The sequence below is a fragment of the Lactuca saligna genome, chromosome 9, assembly GCF_052625555.1.
Source record: "Lactuca saligna cultivar CGN05327 chromosome 9, ASM5262555v1, whole genome shotgun sequence".
NCBI lineage: Eukaryota > Viridiplantae > Streptophyta > Magnoliopsida > Asterales > Asteraceae > Lactuca > Lactuca saligna.
This window is the reverse complement of record NC_136425.1, coordinates 78,906,993-78,929,619: the sequence shown is the minus strand read 5'-3', so window position 1 is coordinate 78,929,619 and position 22,627 is coordinate 78,906,993. Positions and strand designations below refer to the sequence as shown.

General features: G+C 36.9%; 3 protein-coding genes across 5 annotated transcripts; 2 read left to right on the top strand and 1 right to left on the bottom strand.

The window, feature by feature from the left end:
• Positions 1 to 936: 936 nt before the first annotated feature.
• LOC145018257 (LisH/CRA/RING-U-box domains-containing protein) lies at positions 937 to 3,235 on the bottom strand. The gene is made up of 7 exons (XM_078976147.1): positions 2,815 to 3,235; positions 2,423 to 2,617; positions 2,182 to 2,304; positions 1,898 to 2,083; positions 1,609 to 1,742; positions 1,348 to 1,534; positions 937 to 1,238 (listed from the first exon to the last, which is right to left on the bottom strand). Exons 1-7 carry the CDS (start codon positions 3,133 to 3,135, stop codon positions 1,137 to 1,139), a joined length of 1,248 nt encoding a protein of 415 aa, XP_078832273.1. The 5' UTR covers positions 3,136 to 3,235; the 3' UTR covers positions 937 to 1,136.
• Positions 3,236 to 7,305: 4,070 nt separating this feature from the next.
• Positions 7,306 to 9,831, top strand: LOC145017664 (putative protein phosphatase 2C 48). Of its 3 annotated transcripts, none has more exons than XM_078975655.1 (5): positions 7,306 to 7,457; positions 7,620 to 8,114; positions 8,213 to 8,580; positions 9,082 to 9,318; positions 9,405 to 9,831. In XM_078975655.1, exons 2-5 carry the CDS (start codon positions 7,784 to 7,786, stop codon positions 9,603 to 9,605), a joined length of 1,137 nt encoding a protein of 378 aa, XP_078831781.1. In that variant the 5' UTR covers positions 7,306 to 7,457; positions 7,620 to 7,783; the 3' UTR covers positions 9,606 to 9,831. The 3 variants fall into 3 exon arrangements, with proteins under 3 accessions (XP_078831781.1, XP_078831783.1, XP_078831782.1); XM_078975657.1 differs by lacking the exon at positions 7,306 to 7,457 and adding an exon at positions 7,490 to 7,535; XM_078975656.1 differs by lacking the exon at positions 7,306 to 7,457 and adding an exon at positions 7,500 to 7,557.
• Positions 9,832 to 10,384: 553 nt separating this feature from the next.
• LOC145014108 (Nitrilase/cyanide hydratase and apolipoprotein N-acyltransferase family protein) lies at positions 10,385 to 12,529 on the top strand. The gene is made up of 9 exons (XM_078972477.1): positions 10,385 to 10,582; positions 10,877 to 11,013; positions 11,097 to 11,225; positions 11,320 to 11,378; positions 11,453 to 11,565; positions 11,649 to 11,741; positions 11,854 to 11,956; positions 12,041 to 12,123; positions 12,320 to 12,529. Exons 1-9 carry the CDS (start codon positions 10,487 to 10,489, stop codon positions 12,359 to 12,361), a joined length of 855 nt encoding a protein of 284 aa, XP_078828603.1. The 5' UTR covers positions 10,385 to 10,486; the 3' UTR covers positions 12,362 to 12,529.
• The last annotated feature ends 10,098 nt before the right edge of the window (positions 12,530 to 22,627 follow it).

The window sequence follows — 22,627 nt, the reverse complement described above, 5'->3', positions numbered from 1 at the left end:
TCACAGCAACGAAGTGAGGCTTAGGAGACAACAAGACCTTAAATATCACCAGAGTTGGAAATGTCATCATCGACATAACTTTGGGTGCAAAGTGAACTTTTAAGAATGTTAAGTACATTTCAGATATGAAGAGGATAATGATATACACCATGTTGATTTTGGCAATCACCAGTAGAAAGTAACGAAAGGGAACCTCATAGTTGCTTGAGTTCAAAAGCAAAGAACATTATGTATGGTTGAATCTTCGACAAATAGAGTGAACTCAGCAATTGAAGATACATGGACTTCCACTCAGTGGCACCGAATGATCGATCACATGAGAGAGAAGGGAATGAAGATGTTGGATTCAAAAAGCATAATACTAGAGTTGAGAAGTGTAACCGTTGATTTTTTTAGCCATGTGGACTTGAAAAAAAAGAACAAGGTTACCCCCACCAAGATGAGGTCGGCGACATCAACGGTTCTCAGGGTTGAGAAGCTATAACTTTTTCATTCATAAGTCTATTGAGCAACTTTGGTCTCTTCAACAGGAAGGTCTCGATATTACGTTACTTTCCTAGATGACTCAACGAGAATAAACATAGTTCTAAATGAAAGGGAGAAGAGCATGAGACCACATACTGGATTGTCAATGATGTTTTGAGCAAATACAAGCAACATCACATCATATTTAATAACAAAGGACCCTCAGTCCGAAAAAGTTTCAAGATTTCAAAATAGGAATAGCAAAGTTGAGATATATCTGCTCATCTAAAAGTATTTAGGTGTCTTGTACATCATAATAAAGATGCCAAAAAAAAAAAGATAATGTATGCTTTAAAATGTTATATTGTACAACTCTATAATACATTAATTATTGTGCATGGAGAAATATTATTGTGTTTGAATCACTTCTAAATTCTCAAACACAATCGATTAAATCAAATATGATAACACTGAATGAAACCGAAAGGATATATTTTCCCACGAACTGTACATTTTTGGACATCAAAATAAACGTTTTCCAACAAGACATGTTTTTGGTTTTAGGTACAAACAACAATTATGACAGACAATCAAACAAACAAAGAAACAAACACATGATTAGCATATTATATATTTATACGAGTAAGTATGTAGTAGTGGCTACATTGGTATCATGAAATAAATGCTTTTGTCACTTGACTGTAGCTGAAAACTTCTCTTGTTCTTGGACAAGTAATTGTTCCATTATTATTACGTGCCATTTCTTCAAGAGCCTTCAAAACAAAACAAAGATTATGTTCCCAATAAAAGTTTTATACAATCTTTTAACATTCCAAAATCGAGTTGATGGAGACATGATTGAATATGATTTAGCTAACTAACCTTAGTGCTGTAAACATATCCATTGGGTAAAACAAGTGGTGGGTTCTCTGTATCCATGAGCTCTTTTGTTATGTAGCAGACAAGTTTTGAATGATGCTGCTTTGAGTAAGGCAATGGCATCGCAAGCTTCCGGAAGCTTTCTTGAGACAGAGGATCCTCTTTTGGACAATCATCCTCATAACAGAATCTAAATCCCAATAGTCAAGCCAAAACTACACAAGTTTTTTTAAAAGTAAAATGATAATAATAAATGTAGGATACGGAGTTTTGAGAGCTGATAAGCCTGCTTGGAGATAGATATTCAACAAAGGCTCAAGGGTCATCCCATATAACCTACAAAACTCCTGTTTGAATTGTTCCATTAAGAAATCCCATTGCTTTGCATCAAATAAAACCTGCCAAAACACAAAAACAAGTTAGTTGATCAACAAAATGAAAGGAATGGTTGATTCCATTCCATTCTTTCATTCTTTCCCAGATTCCATTCCATCAAACCTGATCATGGAATGTTTATACTTTATACTCATTAGATATTGAAAAGAACATTAACCTTGTATGTCTCACATCCAGTATTACAAGTAAAAGCCAATGTGGCAAAAACTTTCTGAAACTCTTTCATATAAGAAGCTGCCCATGGTGAAAGGTGCTTTCGGGAATATGTAACTGCCTGGAGATTCTTTTCATTGCGTACTAATTCAATAAACTCCTGAAGCCTCAATTGAAACTCGAATTTGCTCTGTTATCAAGAAAAAGAACACTCAATATCAGCCATGTTTATGTATCTTTTCTTATATCAGTAGCAATTACAAGATTGAAGAAATAAGTATAGTATACCTTAGATTTTTTTAACCTAGACTTGTTATCAGCACACCAGGCTAGAGCAGGAGCTACCTCCTTGTTTCTTAGAGCATCCATCACTCTTTTGGCTTCATAAAAGATTTCAATATCAACAAGATCCTGTAAGATGAAGAAAGAACGTGATAATTGTAGAAGAATCAAGAATCAAGGAATACTTTCACAAGATAATTGTAAAGGAACCTTGACTGAAGAGAAACAGAAGATTATTGCGAAATACCTGTATGTGACTGCTTTCAGCAAGCTGTGTGGCAGTGGTATAGTATGACATTCGCAACATGTAGTCTACCAGTATTCGCTTCAACCGCGTGTTGTTCCACTCTGATATATTATCGGCTCCGGCGGATTCCAGATGATCAAGTCGGGCCTTACACCGTTGCGCTTGGAGATGCTCAGCCCTACTCCCATCTTCCAACTGTTTAGTTACAGATTATCAGGCATTGATGGGAATGGGATAAATATTTTCCTATCAAGATTCTTAATCATCCAATAAACCAATAGAAAACAGAAATTGATCGATGCAATACAATTAAGTACGGCATTTAGATAATCGGAACCCTAGAAAAATAATTGAATTAGTCGATTCGGTTTACGAGTATGAAGATTAATTACCTTCCGCTTGAGACCTTGTAATCTAGAAACGAGCGAATTGAGATGCTTAACGGCATCGTCTTGGGAGAGATCACCGGAATCTGAGAGAGTGGACATGACGGCAGATACCTCTTTCTCGACAGCCCTGTGGTTGGCGCGGATCGTCTTCTTGTAGTGTTCGAATGGGACTCTCAAGAACTGATGTTCTAGTTTTAAGGACTCCGTCAGTTGGGTGAGTTTCGAAGAGGGAACTGCACCGTGAACTGATGGGAGGGATGCGGCGGTGGCTGAGGAGATGGTGGCGTTGGAGACGGCGGAGTTGCCGTTCGTATTAGATTCCATTTTTGTTGGGAGGAGGAGGACGGAGGTGAAATCAAATCAGGGAGAAGATGGTTTGTGTGTTGGATTGGGAAAAATGGTTTGGGGGTTGCCGGTGCCCATACTAGAAGAAGAATATATACGACGTCGTTTGCAGGTGGCTTCATTCGAGTCCCTTTTAAAATGGAAAAATAAAATTTGTATTTATGTAGAATTATTTAATAACTTAGAACTAAAACTTGAGACAAATGACTATGAGAATTTCTCTAATCAGTTACATGGTTCATTTCATTGCAACGAAAAGAAGATATTTGTTTGGTCTAGTGGAACAGAATGATCACTTTGTAAGTAAACGGATTTATTTATATCGTTAGATCATGGAGTAGAGAATACTTTAGGATGCGTAAAGGGTGACGTGGAGGGTATTTATGCGTGAACCCCCCCCCCCCCCCCCCCCACCTCAATGGTGAATGTGATGCGGATTGACTGGCTTCACGGGTGGTTACGAGCATTTTTATTGGTCAATAACTTTTGACCATTCTTTTTAACCGTTTGGATTAATTAAAAAAAACCTTTTCAGTTCAATACTTCGGCTATATATACACAAACACAAAAACACATATCTCTCTACTTTACAAATCTCTCTACTTTCTCTTTTCCTCTCAAAAATATGGAGCAACATCAAAATACATCTACCACTCTAAACACCCCAACAACACCAAACATTCCAAATGATCAATATCAATGTTACATTCAAATCCTAACATCTCCACTCCAACATCAACCTCTATTTACCAACATTTCATTTCAACCAAACTAGTTCCAACAACAAATACCACAATCCCAATTTTAAAGTTTTCAACAATTTCAACCCCAATAATTCCAAACACAACCATCTCAACAATTTCAAATACAATCATCTCAAGTCCCTTTTTCTCAATCCCCACCTATAAACCTGGACAACGACGACGGCAACCAAGTCGAAGAAACACAACCATCTAGGCGAAGGAAATCAAAAGGAAAGGCTACAAATAAAAGAGGAACAACTTGGATCGAAGAGGAGGAGGAAGTTTTAATTAAAACTTGGATTTCTATATTGGGCGACTCGAGGGACGGGCAACGCGCAAATGAGAAATAGATTTTGACATCGTGTTTTAGATCACTTTCACTTGCTCTTGGGAAGGCAAAGGGGTCGAATGTACGACATATTTGAAAAAATGAAAAAATATGCATAAAAGTGATAGCAACGATTTCAATATTTTATCAACAGCTTACCAACAATTCAAAGTTACCAATGGCGGTAAAGCGTTCTGCCACCAAAAAGCATGAGAAATTTGTCGTAACGGTCCAAAATGGGTCCTTCACCCGGAGACTTCGCATCCGGAATTGACCATCGGCTCCAACAAAAGGCCAAGAACTTCCGAGTCGGATGTGGGTTTTGGTGTCGACCTCAATGACGACTTCGATGGGACCGAAGGGAAGGGTCCACCGGAAGTCCAACTTCGTCGACCACCAGAAAAAAATAAAGGGAAAAAAGCGGCATCTTCAAGCGGAAAAGTGATTAACGAAGACGTACTTGCGGACAGAATTGACAAAACTCTAAGTTTTTTACAAATATATATATATATATATATATATATATATATATATATATATATATATATATATATATATATATATATATATATATATATATATATATATATATATGAGTCAACGGAGGAAGCTCGATGTCGGAAACCAGCATTCACCGAACTTCAAATTTTAAACACGAAGCTGCAACCGGATATCGACCCATAAAATTTAGCTGCGTTTTTGAAAATCCAACAAATTCGGAAAAAATATGGAACTTAGGTTTTAACGTTTTTTATATTTTTGTTTAATTTCTATGACTTTTAGTTATGGTTTTTAGTAATTTGGATTTGAAATTTTATGTGTAATGTTTTTTTATGTAATGTGAAATATCTAATTATGTTATTAATTTAGTTTTTTTTTTTTTTTTTTTTTTTTTTTTTTTTTTTTTTAATCTAAATATATTAAAAAAAACATTGTAGAGTGATAACCATTTCCAAGGCTAGTGAACATATAGTGGTGCATATGTGACATCACTTTTCTAGTGAATACATTGTGACAATACCCCATGGCTTTGGTATTTTTGGAAATGGAACTTCTCTAACAAGGGTTTTAGGTCAGTTTTCATGGACAGTTAATCTATGTTGCAAACATGAGACTATGTTTCATTTTCCGGAGTCACTGCAGATGAACATTTATAGTCACAGGGGCTGGATTGTATCAATATTTGAGCATGAGTCAATATAGTATTCATCATATCTTTCGTATGATTTATCAGGTCGCCACAACCCAAAAGATTTTATTTTATCAATTTTAATATCTTAAAATTGGCTGTTATTTTAAGTAAACAAATTTATTTTATTTTTTTAATTTTAATCTCTTAAGAATGGTTGTTTTTTCTACTCCAGGATGCAAAATTGTAGAAAAAACATCTTGTTTATATAATTTGTAATGACACAAATCCGTTCTCCATAGTCCTTTTCCTTCTCTCTTAAAGTGTTAAAACAAATATAAAGAAGTTTGATACTTGTATACCATCCTTTTAGACAAAATTGACTTTTGTTCTTAAAGGCTTAAAAACTTCTTGTTGTAAGAAGATACTAACATAAATGTAAAGAAGTTTTGATACTTGTATAGTATCCTTGTTATTTATGGCCGTGTTTTAGTCTTTCTTGTTCATATTAAAATGATATAAAATAATTTTATGTTATTGAAGTTTAAAATGTTTCTTTTATTATATTTATCATTTTTAAAACTAAAATTTTGAATAAATCCCAAAAATCATTTTAATGTTTTGAGATGAAATATTGAATTTTGCGAATCGAATGCTTAATTAGCTTGAGTTGTTTTGGAAACCATGAGAAATATACATTGTTTTATTAATGATGTTTTACAAATGTTTTTGGAAGGTTTGCCTTAGGTACGCTGATTGACATCTTACTCTATTAAGTCAAACTCATTTTGATGTGTGTTTAGATCGAGGGATACAAGGTTATGGTTAAGTGGATATGTTTAGAAGGCCTTGACTTGTCTATGAAACTTTGAACTTAAGGTTTTAAAACTTAAAACTTTTGTTTTTAAATGTTACTTTCAAACTACCTGGTCAACAGATGTTATCCTTATGACAATGATTAATAAATCTATCTAAAATTTGCTCATAAATAAATGCAAATGAACCTGATGCAACATCTTGCTTATATTCGAAATATCGATCATGTGTTTATTATTGTATTAGTTTATTGCGATTCTCCCAACAATGATCGACTAAGGATGATTTAGAATTAAGAGAAGCCATTCAAAAATCGATCATTTATTTAATGATATATGTCATCGAAAGGAAAAAAAAAAACATCCATTCACTTAAACATGTGAAAACAAACATGAACTAAATAAATATGTAAATATAACTATCTAATAAATAAATAAAAATGTTACAAAACTTTAACATTACAATTAATCAATTAATCACGAGTACTAATTCCATTTGTTTAAGAACCTGATTCCATAGCTTTCCATTTATTATATGTTTATGATTTTAAAAGTTATATAACAAATAATTTAAAACAACAATATTAATTTTAATAACCATAACACTTAGTAAAAAAACTATCAACGGAAAAGTCATAATATAAAATATAAGTAAAATTAAAATAACATTAATTTAAAAATTAACTAACTTCATAAAGATTTTTACCACAAAAAGTTAGTTTTTTTAGAAAAAAACTCAGCTTTGAGAAATTAAAAATTCCACAGATATGTGAAATTCTTTGATGTTTTATTTTTAGTTTTGTATGTAAAAACTACAATATATATATATATATATATATATATATATATATATATATATATATATATATATATATTAAAATGACATTTGAAGATTTTACCACAAAAAGTTAAAAAAAAAAAAATTGGTTTGTTTTGTTGTGTTTTGTTCAGGTAAAGATATATTTACACATGTCACGAAAGGAATTGAATTTCCAATATGTTATTCGGCATGATCGTTACTAACTTCTGTCAATTTTGGACTATAGCCCATCAACCGAATCGACCCTGAACACTGAACAGAGCCCACAGAAATTTAGACTCGTGTGAGGCGTGTGCTATTTATAGGCATACGCACAACCCCTCTTTCTTTGCATCCAAGAATCCTCCGAAATTACTCCAAACCGAAGACCAATTCTCCCCCATTCAACCAAACCGAGAGCTGCTAATGCTATGATTACAATTCGGTTTGTAAGCATCCGCCATATATGAAAAGCTTTTGATTGGAGGTCAGTTTTAATCATGTAATGTTATAAATTCTGCTTAATGTGTTTGATTTTTGGCACAGAGAAACAGTTTACATGCTGGTTTGCGTCGAATTTTTATAAAGTTGGTCTTTTTCTTTACAACCACCATAAATTGTTTCTTGATGTTTGGTTGTGCTTTTGCAGATTTACGATATCCGATATCCGCATGCAATTTTGTGGTAAATTCTGGAGACGGTGACGTGGGTTTTGAGATTGAGCGTAGATTTAGGTTGAAAATCTAGGGTTTTAATTATCTCATTGTCAAAAAGTTTCGTTTTTGGGTTATATTAATATGCGAAAGAAGGAGAATGGTTAGAATTACATTGAAGAAAATCGTGTATCCGTGTTGGAAGCCATTTATGGAAGGAGATAGTCAAAATAGCGGTAGAAAGGGAGATTTCGGTGGGATTGTGGATGGATTATGGTGGTATGAGGACTCTGGAAAACATGTTAATGGTGATTTTTCAATGGCGATGATCCAAGCCAATAGCGTGTTGGAGGATCAATGTCAACTTGAATCCGGATCATTAAGCTCAATCGAACATGGACCTCAAGGAACCTTCGTCGGAGTCTATGATGGCCATGCTGGCCCTGAAGCTTCAAGGTTTATCAATAACCACCTATTCAACAATATCAAAAGTACTTTCTTCAATCCCTCATATCTTTTCCATTCATATCGTGGGTTTTCTGTTTTCATTTTATAAACTCTAATTCGTTTTCCATATTCACGACTCCAGAATTCACATCAGAGAATGAAGGAATGTCAGATGATGTTATACGCAAAGCATTTTTAACAACTGAAGAGGAGTTTATCTCTGTAGTTGAAAGCGAATGGCTAAGCAATCCAAAAATGGCTTCTGTGGGGTCGTGTTGTCTGGTTGGCGTAATATGCAATGGAGTGTTGTACGTTGCAAATGCAGGTGATTCTCGTGCAGTTTTAGCAAGAGAAGAGAAAGGCATCAATGGATTCAAAGGTGTTAGGGTTTCAGAAGAACACAATGCCAGTTATGAATCTGTTAGAGAAGAACTACGCTCATTGCATCCAAATGATCCAAATATTGTCGCATTAAAGCACAATGTCTGGCGTGTGAGAGGTCTTATCCAGGTAATTTCTCTTATACAGCTTATTTGTATTCTCTCTCTATCTCTTTTCTTTTTACTTAATGAGCTTAATGCTTTTAAACACTTAATCTCTAGTGTAATCTATATTTGGGTGTTTAAGGTTTTGTTTCTTTTTTTGCTCATTATGTCAATAATCCAAGTGGTTAGAAACTTAGAATGTACTTTTTGTGGTTTTTAGCTTTTAAAAGACCTTCATACCCCCCTCTCATGTTTTCTTATCGGTTTATTTTCAGCCTAAATCAACCACTAATCGCGATAAAGGTTTGTTCAAGTTGCATAGTTTTCACATTCAAGATACACGGTGACTGTACTACCCTTGTACATGTGTACACATTAGTCATTTACCTATTTACCTAAACTACCCTTGTAGATTAAAATCCATCTTTAATAACATTACAATGACACCCATGTCCAATTATGCAATAACTTTCCCAAATGAAACATACATTAATTATATTCTAACTAAAATTTCACAATCTTGCAGATTTCTAGGTCTATTGGTGATGTCTATTTGAAGAAACCAGACTTCAATAGAGAACCTTTATTGCCAAAATTTATACTTCCAGAACCCTTCAATCAGCCTATTCTAAAATCTGAACCTTCTGTATTGGTTCAGAAGCTCACTCCAGAAGATCAGTTTCTTATTTTTGCATCTGATGGCCTTTGGGAACATCTTTCTGATCAAGAGGCTGTTGATATAGTCAAATCTTCTCCACAAAATGTAAGTTTTTTAACATGTAATGTATATTTAGATCTTTTATGCAAAATGGTTATGAACTTATGATAATAAATATAATATATATGCAGGGAATTGGGAGGAAGCTTGTGAAAGCTGCACTTCAAAAAGCAGCAAAGAAGAGAGAAATGAGATACTCAGATTTAAAGAAAGTAGGGGTAGAGGGAGGTGTAAGAAGACACTTTCATGATGATATTACAGTTATAGTCTTGTTTCTCAACCATAATTTGTCATCCTCTGCAACTCCAGTATCGTTTAAATGTTCTTCATAAAGTCCTGAAAAACTGAATTCAGGGATATTTTTTTAAAATTTCTATTGAGAAAGGTTTTTGATGTTTAGAATTGGAGTAATAAAACATGGTTGATGATTATGCCAAGAAGAAGAAGCTCTGGTGATTGGCATATGAAGCTGATTTGGAGTTGGGTTTTCTTTGTTGTTCAAACACAAACACTAGTTTCATGTTTCTATTGGAATTAATCTTCATTGTTTTGTTGTTATTAATGGCGTTTTTACAAGATTTGAACTTGGTTTGATTTTAGTGTTATGTTATGTAGGAATGCAAGGTCAACCCATATGAAGAAATAGTAATTTTTGTTCAAATAAATGAAACAAATAAGGTTTAATAACTTCTAAATGTCGAATCTTTTATAGTCAAGTTTATTTTATTTCAAGTTTTTTCGTTCATAAAAAAGATGATCCATGAAGTAAATGACTTCATTTAGACATCACATACACTAAATCACTTGTCCGTTTCTATTTTTATATAATAAATTCATTGACTTGAAACCGATGATGAACAAGTCATGAAAAAAAAAAGATGATATCTACTAATATCGACATTAAAGAGACAATGACACGTAATCATGCCATCATGTATTATTCAATTATCGGTTAACATGAGGTAACAAGAATACAAGATACTTAGTTTAAAATCCAAAAGCACGTGAATTAAAAAGAATTCAAATTTTATAAGAAAAAATTAGGACAAATGATATAAAACTTATAGATTTTCTCATTTTTAACCACGTGTCAATATATATTTTGATTAAAACAAACCGGAATAGAGCTCGAGTTCAACCGATTTCATTTTCTGTCCCCCACCACCACCACCAGCGCGCCACCGTCCGTGCCATCTCTACTGACTACTCAAAGATGGCGGCGGTCAACTCCGTCCGTATCGCCGCTGCTCAGATGACATCCATTAACGATCTTGCCGCCAATTACGCCACATGCTCTCGCCTTGTCAAGGTTTCCCTTTTCTCTCATATCCTCTGGATGAATCAAAGTCAAGCCTGTGTTTTTGTTTCGAAACTTATCAATTTTTTTCATGGTTACATGATCAATTAAATTATACAGCTCTTGCAACTTCAAAAACACTTCAATTGAACGTGATAGTGATGTTATTTGAGTAGCTAAAGGTTTTTATTCATTAGGGTTTTGTTTATCTAAAACCCACCCCATTATCGTTTACGACCGATGATCAATTCCAGATCAAAAGCTCTCAATTTCTACTCGTTTTTTATTATAAGTTATGATTCACAGGAAGCAGCCTCAGCTGGAGCAAAACTTCTTTGCTTCCCTGAAAATTTCTCGTTTGTGGGTGCTAAAGACGGGGAAAGCCTTAAAATTGCCGAACCTTTAGATGGCCCTGTTATGAAAGGTTATTGTGCTCTTGCAAAGTAAGTAACCAATTTGAATTTATCATTCAAAAGCTATCCATTTTTAGAAATTAGGGTTTTATTGCGATGAATTGAATTTACAGGGAGTCAAGCATGTGGTTGTCTCTTGGAGGGTTTCAAGAAAGAGGGTCAGACGATGCACACTTATGTAATACTCATGTTTTGATTGATGATGCTGGAAATATCAGAAGCACTTACAAGAAGATGCACCTGTATGTGAGAATTTAGATGTTTGACATTTTCAATTCCAATTAAATATTATCAGAAGCTCAATCTTTTCCTTTTTTTTTTTATATATATTTGAAGGTTTGATGTGGATGTTCCTGGAGGTGCAGTCTATAAAGAGAGCAGCTTTACAGAAGCAGGTATGTGAATGTGAGTCATTTGCAATCTTTGATTTGAAAATTGAAATTGAAATTGAAATTCAAAAGTTTTGTAGGGAAGGAGATAATTGCCATTGATAGTCCCTTTGGGATTTTGGGTCTTACTGTATGCTATGATTTGAGGTTCCCTGAAGTTTATCAACAGCTGCGCTTCCACCATGGAGCTCAGGTTCTTGAAAATTTCTCAATCTTTATTATTTATATTTGGATCAGTAATTGTTTATATAATTAGTTTGTAATCTGATTTTGCAGGTTTTGTTAGTTCCTGCAGCATTTACAAAAGTTACAGGTGAGGCACATTGGGAGGTTCTTCTTCGTGCACGTGCCATAGAGACTCAATGTTATGTATGAATCGTTGAATTGCATATTTTATCTTTTTCTTTTGGAAAAAAAATGAAAGAAAATCTTTTTTTTTTTTTTTTTTATTTTTTATTATGGTTTTTTAATGTTGAATTAGGTTATAGCTGCTGCACAAGGTGGGCAACATAGTGAGAAAAGAGAGAGTTTTGGTGATACGTTGATAATCGACCCTTGGGGCACTGTAATTGGTCGTTTACCCGGTAAGAATTTGGTATTTTTTTGAAATTTTTTAAAATTATTTTTGTTGGTTTATAGAGTTTTAAATATTTAAAGCATTCTTTCAGATAAAGCGTCAACGGGAATCACGGTTGCAGATATAGATTTCTCATTGATCGAATCCGTGAGAAGGAAGATGCCAATTTCCCAGGTAAAATCCAGACAAGACAAAACATGTTGTACTGTGTTTGTGTTTGTGTTTGATGTGACTAAGACTGATGTCAATGAGATAAAAAATTCAATTTTTGGTCCTACAAAAGGGATTTCCAAAGGATTTCTCATTGGTGCAAAAGACGTGAATGCCCTTATCATACTGACTGTGTTTTATTGGTTTTATTTATTTTCAGCATCGGAAGCCGATTGAGTTCTGGAAACAAGTCTCTAAATAACGGTACTATTCGTGATCATGATTCATAAAATGAATAGTTTGTTAATCATGAATATTATGAATTTTATCTTGATTTAGTTGAAGGGTGAAACCATTTAGAAAAACGTTTTATATTTGATTAAGATGCTTCTGAAATCTAGCATTCATAATGACAAGTTTTCATCTCAAATTCTCAAATGTTAATAATTGTCATCATTGCACATTAAACATTTATGACTTGTAAATGTAACACTCGATCCTTAATCACATAATTGACCAATATTATCTATATCTATAACTCTTATAAATGAGATCATCAAAATCAATGTGGTTTAAGATAAATTATATATCTTGAACCATATTCATTTGAAACTTCCCAACCTTTTGTGCTATTTAATGATTTGTTAATTGATCTTTTTTTTTATCTATATAAGAACTTATTCAAAGTGAATGAAAATGAAAAAAAAAGTGCTAATACATAAAGTTTTTTTTTTTTTTTTTTTTTTTTTTTTTTTTTTAGACAAAATTGCAAAAATGGTCTTTGCGGTATGCATTTTTCTAAGGTTTAGTCCAAACCTCGTTTTTTTGGCTTCGTCGTTTTTTTAAGCTAGTTTTGTTGCGGATTTGGTCCTTCGGTAAACTCAAATAATTATAATACCATTGGAGTATTTATTTTCCAATTTTCTTTCATTTTTCTTAAATTTAACAATTATTTATTTATTTTAATAATTAAAAAAAGAAGGGCCTCTCTCTCTCTCTCTCTCTCTCTCTCTCTCTCTCTCTATATATATATATATATATATATATATATATATATATATATATATATATATATATATATATATATATGGAACACAACCCACAACCTCCTACCACCATCATCTTCGTCCCCCATATCGAAACTCTAAACAAGAATTCTGATTTTGTTACCTAGAAAGTTTAGGCTTTCAATTTGCAACAAAAAAGGTATAATCGGACCAGTAGGATCTTTTTAAACCCCCTATCTTCTTACAGATTAAATGAAGTGATTTCTCGAGTTGGTTGATGTTTAAGCATTTCTATCCAGATCGTTAATAATCTTCAACGATAATTCTCGATTTTTCGACATGAAGGGTTTCTAGATATGCAAACCAGATATTAACATTTTTGTTCCATATTTGTCGCTACCATCACCACTAGAGACTACGAACCTTGAGCTCGTCACCGCTACTAGATCTAAAAACGAGATCCTCAAATTTGAAAGTCATCATCACCTTGAACTCGTCACCGCTACAAGAGACGACCTACCAGGCGGCGACACTACGACTTGCTTTAACCGGAGGAGTAGGAGCTCATCGTCTGAGGAGGAGATTGGAGACCCAACATATCATATCTTATAGCGATATTAAACCCAGTTGAAATTGTCGCACCCCAAACCAGAATGGCAGAAACGTCTGGGGGTTGATGACTTCCATATACTGTATCATAAGAAAATGAATAATAGTGATCAAAGCCATACAATCATCATATTGATAATTAAGAAGTTTAGATTGTATCTAAAAACATTGTTTACTTGATACCAAATACATATGACAAAAGTAAATGACGTGACGCTGCGACGCCCCATCCTCAAAACCCTTTTGGTTACTTGTCTGCTGATTTCCTGAGAATACAAGTGGTTTTGAAAAAGTGTTAACAATTAAGTTACTGAGTTCATAAGAGTTTTGTATGAGAAAAATCGATAACTTTTCCATGTAAAAATGATAGTGTATATTTCCAGAAAATCCAATATTTTCTTTAAAAGTGAGCTCCATATCTTAAAACTCAAAGACCAAAATGTAGTTTGTACTGTACTGAACTAGAAAATAGTATTATGTAGTTTGTACTGTACTGGACTGGAAAATAGTATTATGTACTGTACTTATAATATTTTCTTAAAAAGACCAAAATGTCTTAAAACTCAAAGACCAAAATGTAGTTTGTACTGTACTGGAATATAGTATTATGTAGTTTTATAATTATATAAAATTGATTGAATGTAAGTTAGCCCCATAAACTAAATGTATTGTTAATACCACATGTGAGTTATTATAACTGTGCTAACGACTAGTTGGCCTGCTACGACGTTCTTCAGGCGACAGAATGTTAGACATTTGTCACCCTAGACCTGCTGATCTAACTGTAGCTAACAACTTAGGTGCAAGGTTGCCATTCCCGTATAGATCTATACACACGTGTCATGCTCTCTTACCGAGACTCTGCTTATAATTCAGGAACTTTAGTATGTACTCAAGTAAGTACGATGAAGGTTATGTCTCACAAAATTGTATTAACAGGTTTATGTCTAGTGTATTGAAAACCCTTTTTGTACGTGCAAGTATTACCTTTCCATAGTAAATACATAGTTTAAAATAATTATACCTTTAAATAATTATATGTTTCGTACAAAATGATAAAGTAGTATTTGTGACCCATAAACTATACCAATTATAATTTATTATGAATGTTTGTTAAGTCCATTTATATAATCAAATATATATAAACACATGTAAGTTATCATGTCTAGATGTTTTAAAAGATTATAACATATAAACTTATATCTAACACAAGTATAAAAACATTTAGTACGATAAAGACAATTTCTAGTTTTTGACTTTTCTGTCCATGTTTTTAAAAAAATTATAGAAAAATCATCGTAAGTCGAAATTTGGATCCGTAAACTCTCAGGGCTTAGAAAATGAGTCTATTTTGTCCATAATATTTTTTTCTGACCTTAAGTGGTTCTTAACCAAAGTGAAAATGTTTATTTTTACAGACCGGTCCGAAAATGTTCTGAAATAATAGACAGTTTTGTAAAAATCACCATAAATTGTAGAAAAATCGTATGAATACGTGTGAGTAGTCCTTAAAAAGATATAGACATGAACTATTTGCATATTGAACAGTTTTGCAAGATATTAAGTTTAAGTAGGATAAAACAGTCCATGAACAAACCACAACTTTTCTGTAAAAAACTGATTTTTAAGCTTAGATATGTTTTAGTGAAATAACTTGTATTTTTAGTTTGCAAAGCCTTTAGATCATCCAAAAAAGATTTGTTTACTTGTATTCCCCCTCCCTCCCCCCCCCCCCCCCCCCCCCAAAAAAAAAAAAACTTGTAAAAACTCGAAAATGAAGGGGTACGAACTCACATTTAGTAGATTTCTTAGTGGATAAAGAGATGAAGATGAAGATCCTCAAGCTTAGAACACTTGAAGTTGGTATTATCCTATGGATTTTAACACATGTTAATTAATGTGTATAAAAGTAACAAAACTAGTATGAATGTGTGTAAAATCACTAGATTAACAAGGAAATGCTTACCAAAAATCTAAGAACCAACTTGTGGAGAATTATCCTTGAAAGAACTTGGGTTGTTCTTGAAGAAGAAGATGAAGAGAGAGGAATGAAGAAGAGTGAAAAAGATGGAGTGGGGGGGGGGGGGCATCTTTTGGCCGAAAATATAAAGAAGAGGGGAGGGGGTGGGGTGAGATGACATGCATGGTTACATGTTGAATAAAAGCTTTGATACATGTTGGGTAAAAGTCTTGTTAGGAAAAGATGCAACCATCTTGTCCCCAAAGTCAACTCTTCCTTATTTTTATAAAAATCTAGTTATTTTATAAAAGTGTGCCATTTTTTTTTTATAAAAAAAGGGTGATATTTTATACAAAGTATGGTATAATAATACAAAATTACTAAATTTGAATCATAAAATTTCAAATTATCATAAAAACCTCACTATTATCAAAGTAATTAGTATATCGTGTTATGAATATTATTTTTGCTAAAATAATATTGTAACATCCGGATTCCCAGGTATAATATTTTATTCAATTATTTTGGAGTTTGTAGAGGGACTCAGCGAGTTGGTGCTTAGACTCGCTGAGTAAGGTCGCGGATTCTCATCCGGGTTCATGACCGGACTCGGCGAGTCCATGAGTGGACTCGGCGAGTCCACGCTGTTTAATGAAACCCTAATTTCCTGGGTTTCGGACCTATTTAAAGGCCCTTAGGGCCGTCATATGCGGCTACCAAACCCCAGAGAGAGACCCTAAGAGATCTAGAGCGTTTGTGAGGGAGGAGAGGCCACTTTTGATCATTTTGTTGGTGTAATTGCAAAAAGGAGGTGACCAAGGAAAGAGGAGGCTAAAGGAGGAGCGGATCTGGTGATTTCAGAGTTCAGAGACTTCATCTTGAGGTATTTATTCAGACCTTCTTCAGTTTTGGTGTTGATTCTTAGAGTTAGGGTTTTCTAACCCCTTTAGAGAATGGATATGTGGAGCAATTGGTCCCTTATCGAGTTTATGCTTTGGATATGGACTCAAAGAGGTCCAGAGACCTTAACCCTTGGAGCTTTATGGGTTATTTTGGGAGCCATGAACTTAGGAGTTTATTTTTTGGGCTAAATCACCAAGTAGGACCATGTAGATGTTATATGCGTGTCAAGGTCTGAGCTTTACGTGATTATCATGCTTGGGAAGGTCAGATTTATGAATTTAAGGAACAGATCTGACCTCAGGAGGTCAATGGAGTTTTTGCATGGCATGAACTCGCTGAGTCCAAAGATCAGACTCGGCGAGTAGGGTTAGGGTTTCCCGTAAATCACTCAGCAAGTAGACTCACCGAGTTAGGGGAATAACTTAGTGAGTCAGAGAGGGATTAGAGGACTGGAGTTCAAGACGGAACTCGCCGAGTTGATCTTGAGACTCGGCGAGTTGAGTCGGGGTATCCCCGCGATTCATGCCAGGTGTGACTCGTCGAGCAAGGGGAGGGACTCGACATGCCAAGTGAGACTAGGGAGTTAGTGGACACGTGTAGACTCGACGAGTTGCCCTAGTGCACTCGACGAGTCGGGTCAAAGTTGACCGTTAACTTTGGTTGACCCTTATGGTTTGGTCAACAATGAGGGCCTTTGAGCCAAAGGAGGGGTAAAATGGTCTTTTACCCTTCTGAGGGTGCCTAGAGAGGGTTGAGTCTAATCCTGAGAGTTATATTTATGAGAGTATTACTTTATGTGATTAGGTGGAGGCTAGATCGTATTTCTACCGAGTCAGAGATTTACCGAGACATCTGAGGTGAGTCTTCTCACTATACTTTACCTTGAGTGGTAATTAGAGTCATGTGACAAAGTTACTGTATGCTATTATGTGATGTGTTGCACTGCATTATTTCTATGTGATTTATGCCATGTGTATATCAGAGATAGAACCGGAAGGTTCACAGAGCTAGGACTAGAGGGTCCATAGAGTTATAGCCTCGAGTGGCTAGTATGTGTTATGTATGGTATTTTGGGGAACTCACTAAGCTTTATGCTTATAGTGTTATGTGTTATGTGTTTCAGGTACCAGTGATGATCGCGGGAAGGTGTCGGCATGATTCGTACACACGCATGGGATTTATGTATTTTGATCTTGAGAAATATTTTGTGAAACGAAGTTATGATACAATGGGATCTTGTTAATAAATGTGTTTGGAAAAATGTGTTTAAAAATGCGAAAATTTGTTTTAAATTTTACGGTGTTACAATTTGGTATCAGAGCCTTGGTTTGAGGGATTTAGATGCATCTTCGGGCGTATCTAAACTCAAACTGAGGATTTGAGGAAAATTTTGATAATAAAGTAATTTTTTTAAAGAGTAAAAAGAGTTTTGAGACAAACAGAGCAGAGCCGTGTGTACGATCAGCCATCGCCCGAACAGTGATTTCCCAAAATACCCTTACAATAAGTTTTAAAGGAAACGTTACACTATGCTATATGATGAATTATATTATGAATGCTAGAGTAAGACTGGGTATTCTTATTAGGACTAGAGTGGCCTAATATATGATGCCTTAGTATAGGGGTTTTGCTACTAGAGATGCTTGAGAGTGTTTAGATAGCAGCAAGTAGCTTATAAGAGATCTGCTAGTGAGTAGCACATGATTAGAGAGAATAGTGTACTTAGGATTTGGGACTCTGGGAGGAGGACTTGGTGTGAATGTTGAGTCGGTGTGGTCGGTAGTATTGGGCCCGTACTACCGAAGGCATCGAGTCAGTGCGCAACCCAAGTAAGAATCCTTAGGGTACTAGAGATCAAGTAGGGTTAGGATATCGAGTGTGTGTATATCCAAGCAAATTACTGATATCTTATGTTGTCTTTTAGAGAGGCATCATGGTAGGGACACGCCACAGACCAGGGACCAGTGGAGGGGATGTGAGCGACGAGGAGCTCCGCCAGATGATTCCTGATGAGGTAGCTGCTGCCATCCGCGATGAGATTCCAGAGATGTTTGGGTCTATCAAGACCAACCTGATAGAGACATTCGACGAGAGATACGCTGCTCTTTTCTGATGCTGCTGTTGCTGCGGCCACTGCAGCTGTAGCTGCGGCTAGACCACAAGGTGGTGATGCGTTGCTGTTCCGGGAGTTCAGCAACACAAAACCACCGGAGTTTGATGGGACCTAGGACCCAATTGTAGCGATGAGGTGGATATCAGACATAGAGGGATGTTTATTTACTTGTTCATCTCTTGAGCATTTGAGAGTCCAGTTCACGCTGAACCAGCTTCGCTTGGGAGTGAAGGATTGGTGGAAGTTTTTGACGGCGCATTATTCGCCTGCTGAGCTTGCTGCAGTGACTTAGGAGAGGTTCACTGCTATGTTCCGAGATGAGTACGTTCCTTAGGTGGAGAGGGAGTGTTTGGCCCAGGAGTTTCTGACCCTCAAGCAGGGTACTAATTTTGTCACAGTGATTACGAGGAAGTTCCATGAGCGGGTGATGTTTTGCCCAGAGCACGTGTCCTCCGAGCAGGCACGTATGAGCCGCTATCTAAGTATTTTGAGGAGGGATATATAGGAGTTCGTGGTGAACTCGACGTATCAGATATTTTCTAAGCTTCAGGAAAATGCCCGGAAGAGGGAGATAGAGCTGGAGACTCAGGCTCGGGAGGAGGCTGAGTCTTAGGCGAGGGATCGGCGACCGGCACAGTCTCAACCGATAGCCAAGCGGGCGATGTCCGCTGATTTGCGATATAGGAGTCAGAAGGGCCGCACTTGTGGCAAGTGCAGCAAGAGCCACGAGGGGGTGCGGAGAGTGGGGTGTTGCTACAAATGTGGTAAGGAGGGGCATATGGCCGAGGATTGCCCCAAGGGGTTTGCAGTATGCTTTCACTGCAACCAGATCAGACACCGCAAGGCAGAGTGTCCACAGTTACGAGGGATAGCCCAGGGAGCACCTCAGGGATCTGCCCCTGCTACTATCAGAGCTACTGAAAGCCGGTCAGTGAAGGCCGAGGTACCGAAGGCACGAGGGAGAGCCTTCCAGTTGACTGCAAAGGAGGTCCTCACAACTCTCGATGTTGTGGCTGGTATGTATTCTTTCATATATTTACTTTTATGTTGAGATATTGTGCTTATATTATGATCTGCGTAGGTATTTTTCTTGTGAATTCTGTACCTGCCTTGGTGTTATTTGACTCGGGTGCGAGTCGGTCTTTTGTATCTTTGGCTTTTAGTCAACACATTAGTATTAGTCGAGAGGCTTTGAGTCGAACTCTGAGAGTTTCCATAGCTGACGAGAGAGCGGTGTATGCCACCGAGGTGATCCAATGGTGTGTACTCGAGATTTTCGGCGTTGAGTTTCCGATTGATCTAGTTCCTATTGCGATGGGAGATGTCGGTGTCATCGTGGAAATGGAATGGTTGAGCAAATTTGGAGCGGTTATCGACTGCGAGAGACAGCTGGTGACCAACACTCGGTGAGTTGATCTTGAGACTCAGCGAGTTGAGTCGGGGTAGCCCCACGATTCATTCCAGGTGTGATTCGTCGAGCAAGGGGAGGGACTCGACATGCCAAGCGAGACTAGGGAGTTAGTGGACACGTGTAGACTCGCCGAGTTGCCCTAGTACACTCGATGAGTCGGGTCAAAGTTGACCGTTGACTTTTGTTGACATTTAGGGTTTGGTCAATAATGAGTGCCTTTGAGCCAAAGGAGGGGTAAAATGGTCTTTTACCCTTCTGAGGGTGCCTAGAGAGGGTTGAGTCTAGTCCTGAGAGTTATATTTATGAGAGTATTACTTTATGTGATTAGGCGGAGGCTAGATCGTATTTCTACCGAGTCAGAGATTTACCGAGACATCTGAGGTGAGTCTTCTCACTATACTTTACCTTAAGTGGTAATTAGAGTCATGTGACAGAGTTACTATATGCTATTATGTGATGTGTTGCACTGCATTATTTCTATGTGATTTATGCCATGTGTATATTAGAGTTAGAACCGGAAGGTTCACAGAGCTAGGACTAGAGTGTCCACAGAGTTAGGGCCCACGGGCCCACAGAGTTATAGCCTCGAGTGGCTACTATGTGTTATGTATGGTATTTTGGGGAACTCACTAAGCTTTATGCTTATAGTGTTATGTGTTAGGTGTTTCAGGTACCAGTGGTGATCGCGGGAAGGCGTCGGCATGATTCGTACACACGCATGGGATTTATGTATTTTGATCTTGAGAAATATTTTGTGAAACAAAGTTATGATACAATGGGATTATGTTAATAAACGTGTTTGGAAAAATGTGTTTAAAAATGCGAAAATTTGTTCTAAATTTTACGGTGTTACAATTTGGTATCAGAGCCTTGGTTTGAGGGATTTAGATGTATCTTCAGGCGTATCTGAACTCAAACTGAGGATTTGAGGAAAATTTGGATAATAAAGTAATTTTTTTAAAGAGTAAAAAGAGTTTTGAGACATACAGAGCAGAGCCGTGTGTACGATCAGCCATCGCCCGAACAGTGATTTCCCAAAATACCCTTACAATAAGTTTTAAAGGAAACGTTACACTATGCTATATGATGAATTATATTATGAATGCTACATTAAGACTGGGTATTCTTATTAGGACTAGAGTGGCCTAATATATGATGCCTTAGTATAGGGGTTTTGCTACTAGAGATGCTTGAGAGTGTTTAGATAGCAGCAAGTAGCTTATAAGAGATCTGCTAGTGAGTAGCACATGATTAGAGAGAATAGTGTACTTAGGATTTGGGACTCTGGGAGGAGGACTTGGTGTGAATGCTGAGTCGGTGTGGTCGGTAGTATTGGGCCCGTACTACCGAAGGCATCAGGTCAGTGCACAACCCAAGTAAGAATCCTTAGGGTACCAGAGATCAAGTAGGGTTAGGATATCGAGTGTGTGTATATCCAAGCAAATTACTGATATCTTATGTTGTATTTTAGAGAGGCATCATGGTAGGGACACGCCACAGACCAGGGACCAGTAGAGGGGATGTGAGCGACGAGGAGCTCCGCCAGATGATTCATGATGAGGTAGCTGCTGCCATCCGCGATGAGATTCCAGATATGTTCGGGTCTATCAAGACCATGCTGATAGAGACATATCTGATGAGGGATATGCTGCTCTTTTCTGACGCTGCTGTTGCTGCGGCCACTACATCTGTAGCTGCGGCTAGACTACATGGTGGTGATGCGTTGCTGTTCCGGGAGTTCAGCAACACAAAACCGCCGGAGTTTGATGGGACCCACGACCCGAATGCAGCGATGAGGTGGATATCAGACATAGATGGATGTTTCTTTACTTGCTCATCTCCTGAGCATTTGAGAGTCCGGTTCGCGCTGAACCAGCTTCGCTTGGGAGCGAAGGATTGGTGGAAGTTTGTAACGGCGTATTATTCGCCTGCTGAGCTTGCTGCAGTGACTTAGGAGAGGTTCACTGCTATGTTCCGAGATGAGTACGTTCCCTAGGTGGAGAGGGATCGTTTGGCCCAGGAGTTTCTGACCCTCAAGCAGGGTACTAATTTTGTCACAGTGATTACGAGGAAGTTCCATGAGCGGGCGACGTTTTGCCCAGAGCACGTGTCCTCCGAGCAGGCACGTATGAGCCGCTATCTAAGTATTTTGAGGAAGGATATATAGGAGTTCGTGGTGAACTCAACGTATCAGACATTTTCTGAGGTTGAGGCAATTGCCTGGATGAGGGAGATAGAGCTGGAGACCCAGGATAGGGAGGCGGCTGAGTCTGAGGCGAGGGATCGGCGACCGGCACAGTCTCCGCCGACAGCTAAGCGGGCCAAGCCCGGTGATTCGCGATCTGGGAGTCAGAAGGGCCGCACTTATGGCAAGTGCGGCAAGAGCCACGAGGGGGTGTGGAAAGCGGGGTCTTGCTACAAATGTGGCAAGGAGGGGCATATATAACCAAGGATTGCCCCAAGGGGTTTGTAGTATGCTTTCACTGCAACCAGATCAGACACCACAAGGCAGAGTGTCCATAGTT

Bases quoted from the DNA above. Each gene is read 5' to 3' on its own strand.
- LOC145017664 (XM_078975655.1), top strand. From the start codon at position 7,784: ATGGTTAGAATTACATTGAAGAAAATCGTGTATCCGTGTTGGAAGCCA. The intron at 8,581-9,081 runs GTAATTTCTCTT...ACAATCTTGCAG, and splicing joins GTGTGAGAGGTCTTATCCAG to ATTTCTAGGTCTATTGGTGA. The intron at 9,319-9,404 runs GTAAGTTTTTTA...ATATATATGCAG, and splicing joins TCAAATCTTCTCCACAAAAT to GGAATTGGGAGGAAGCTTGT.
- LOC145014108 (XM_078972477.1), top strand. From the start codon at position 10,487: ATGGCGGCGGTCAACTCCGTCCGTATCGCCGCTGCTCAGATGACATCC. The intron at 11,379-11,452 runs GTATGTGAATGT...AAAGTTTTGTAG, and splicing joins GAGCAGCTTTACAGAAGCAG to GGAAGGAGATAATTGCCATT. The intron at 12,124-12,319 runs GTAAAATCCAGA...ATTTATTTTCAG, and splicing joins GGAAGATGCCAATTTCCCAG to CATCGGAAGCCGATTGAGTT.
- LOC145018257 (XM_078976147.1), bottom strand. From the start codon at position 3,135: ATGGAATCTAATACGAACGGCAACTCCGCCGTCTCCAACGCCACCATC. The intron at 2,618-2,814 runs GTAATTAATCTT...GTAACTAAACAG, and splicing joins TACAAGGTCTCAAGCGGAAG to TTGGAAGATGGGAGTAGGGC. The intron at 2,084-2,181 runs GTATACTATACT...TCTTGATAACAG, and splicing joins CTAGGTTAAAAAAATCTAAG to AGCAAATTCGAGTTTCAATT.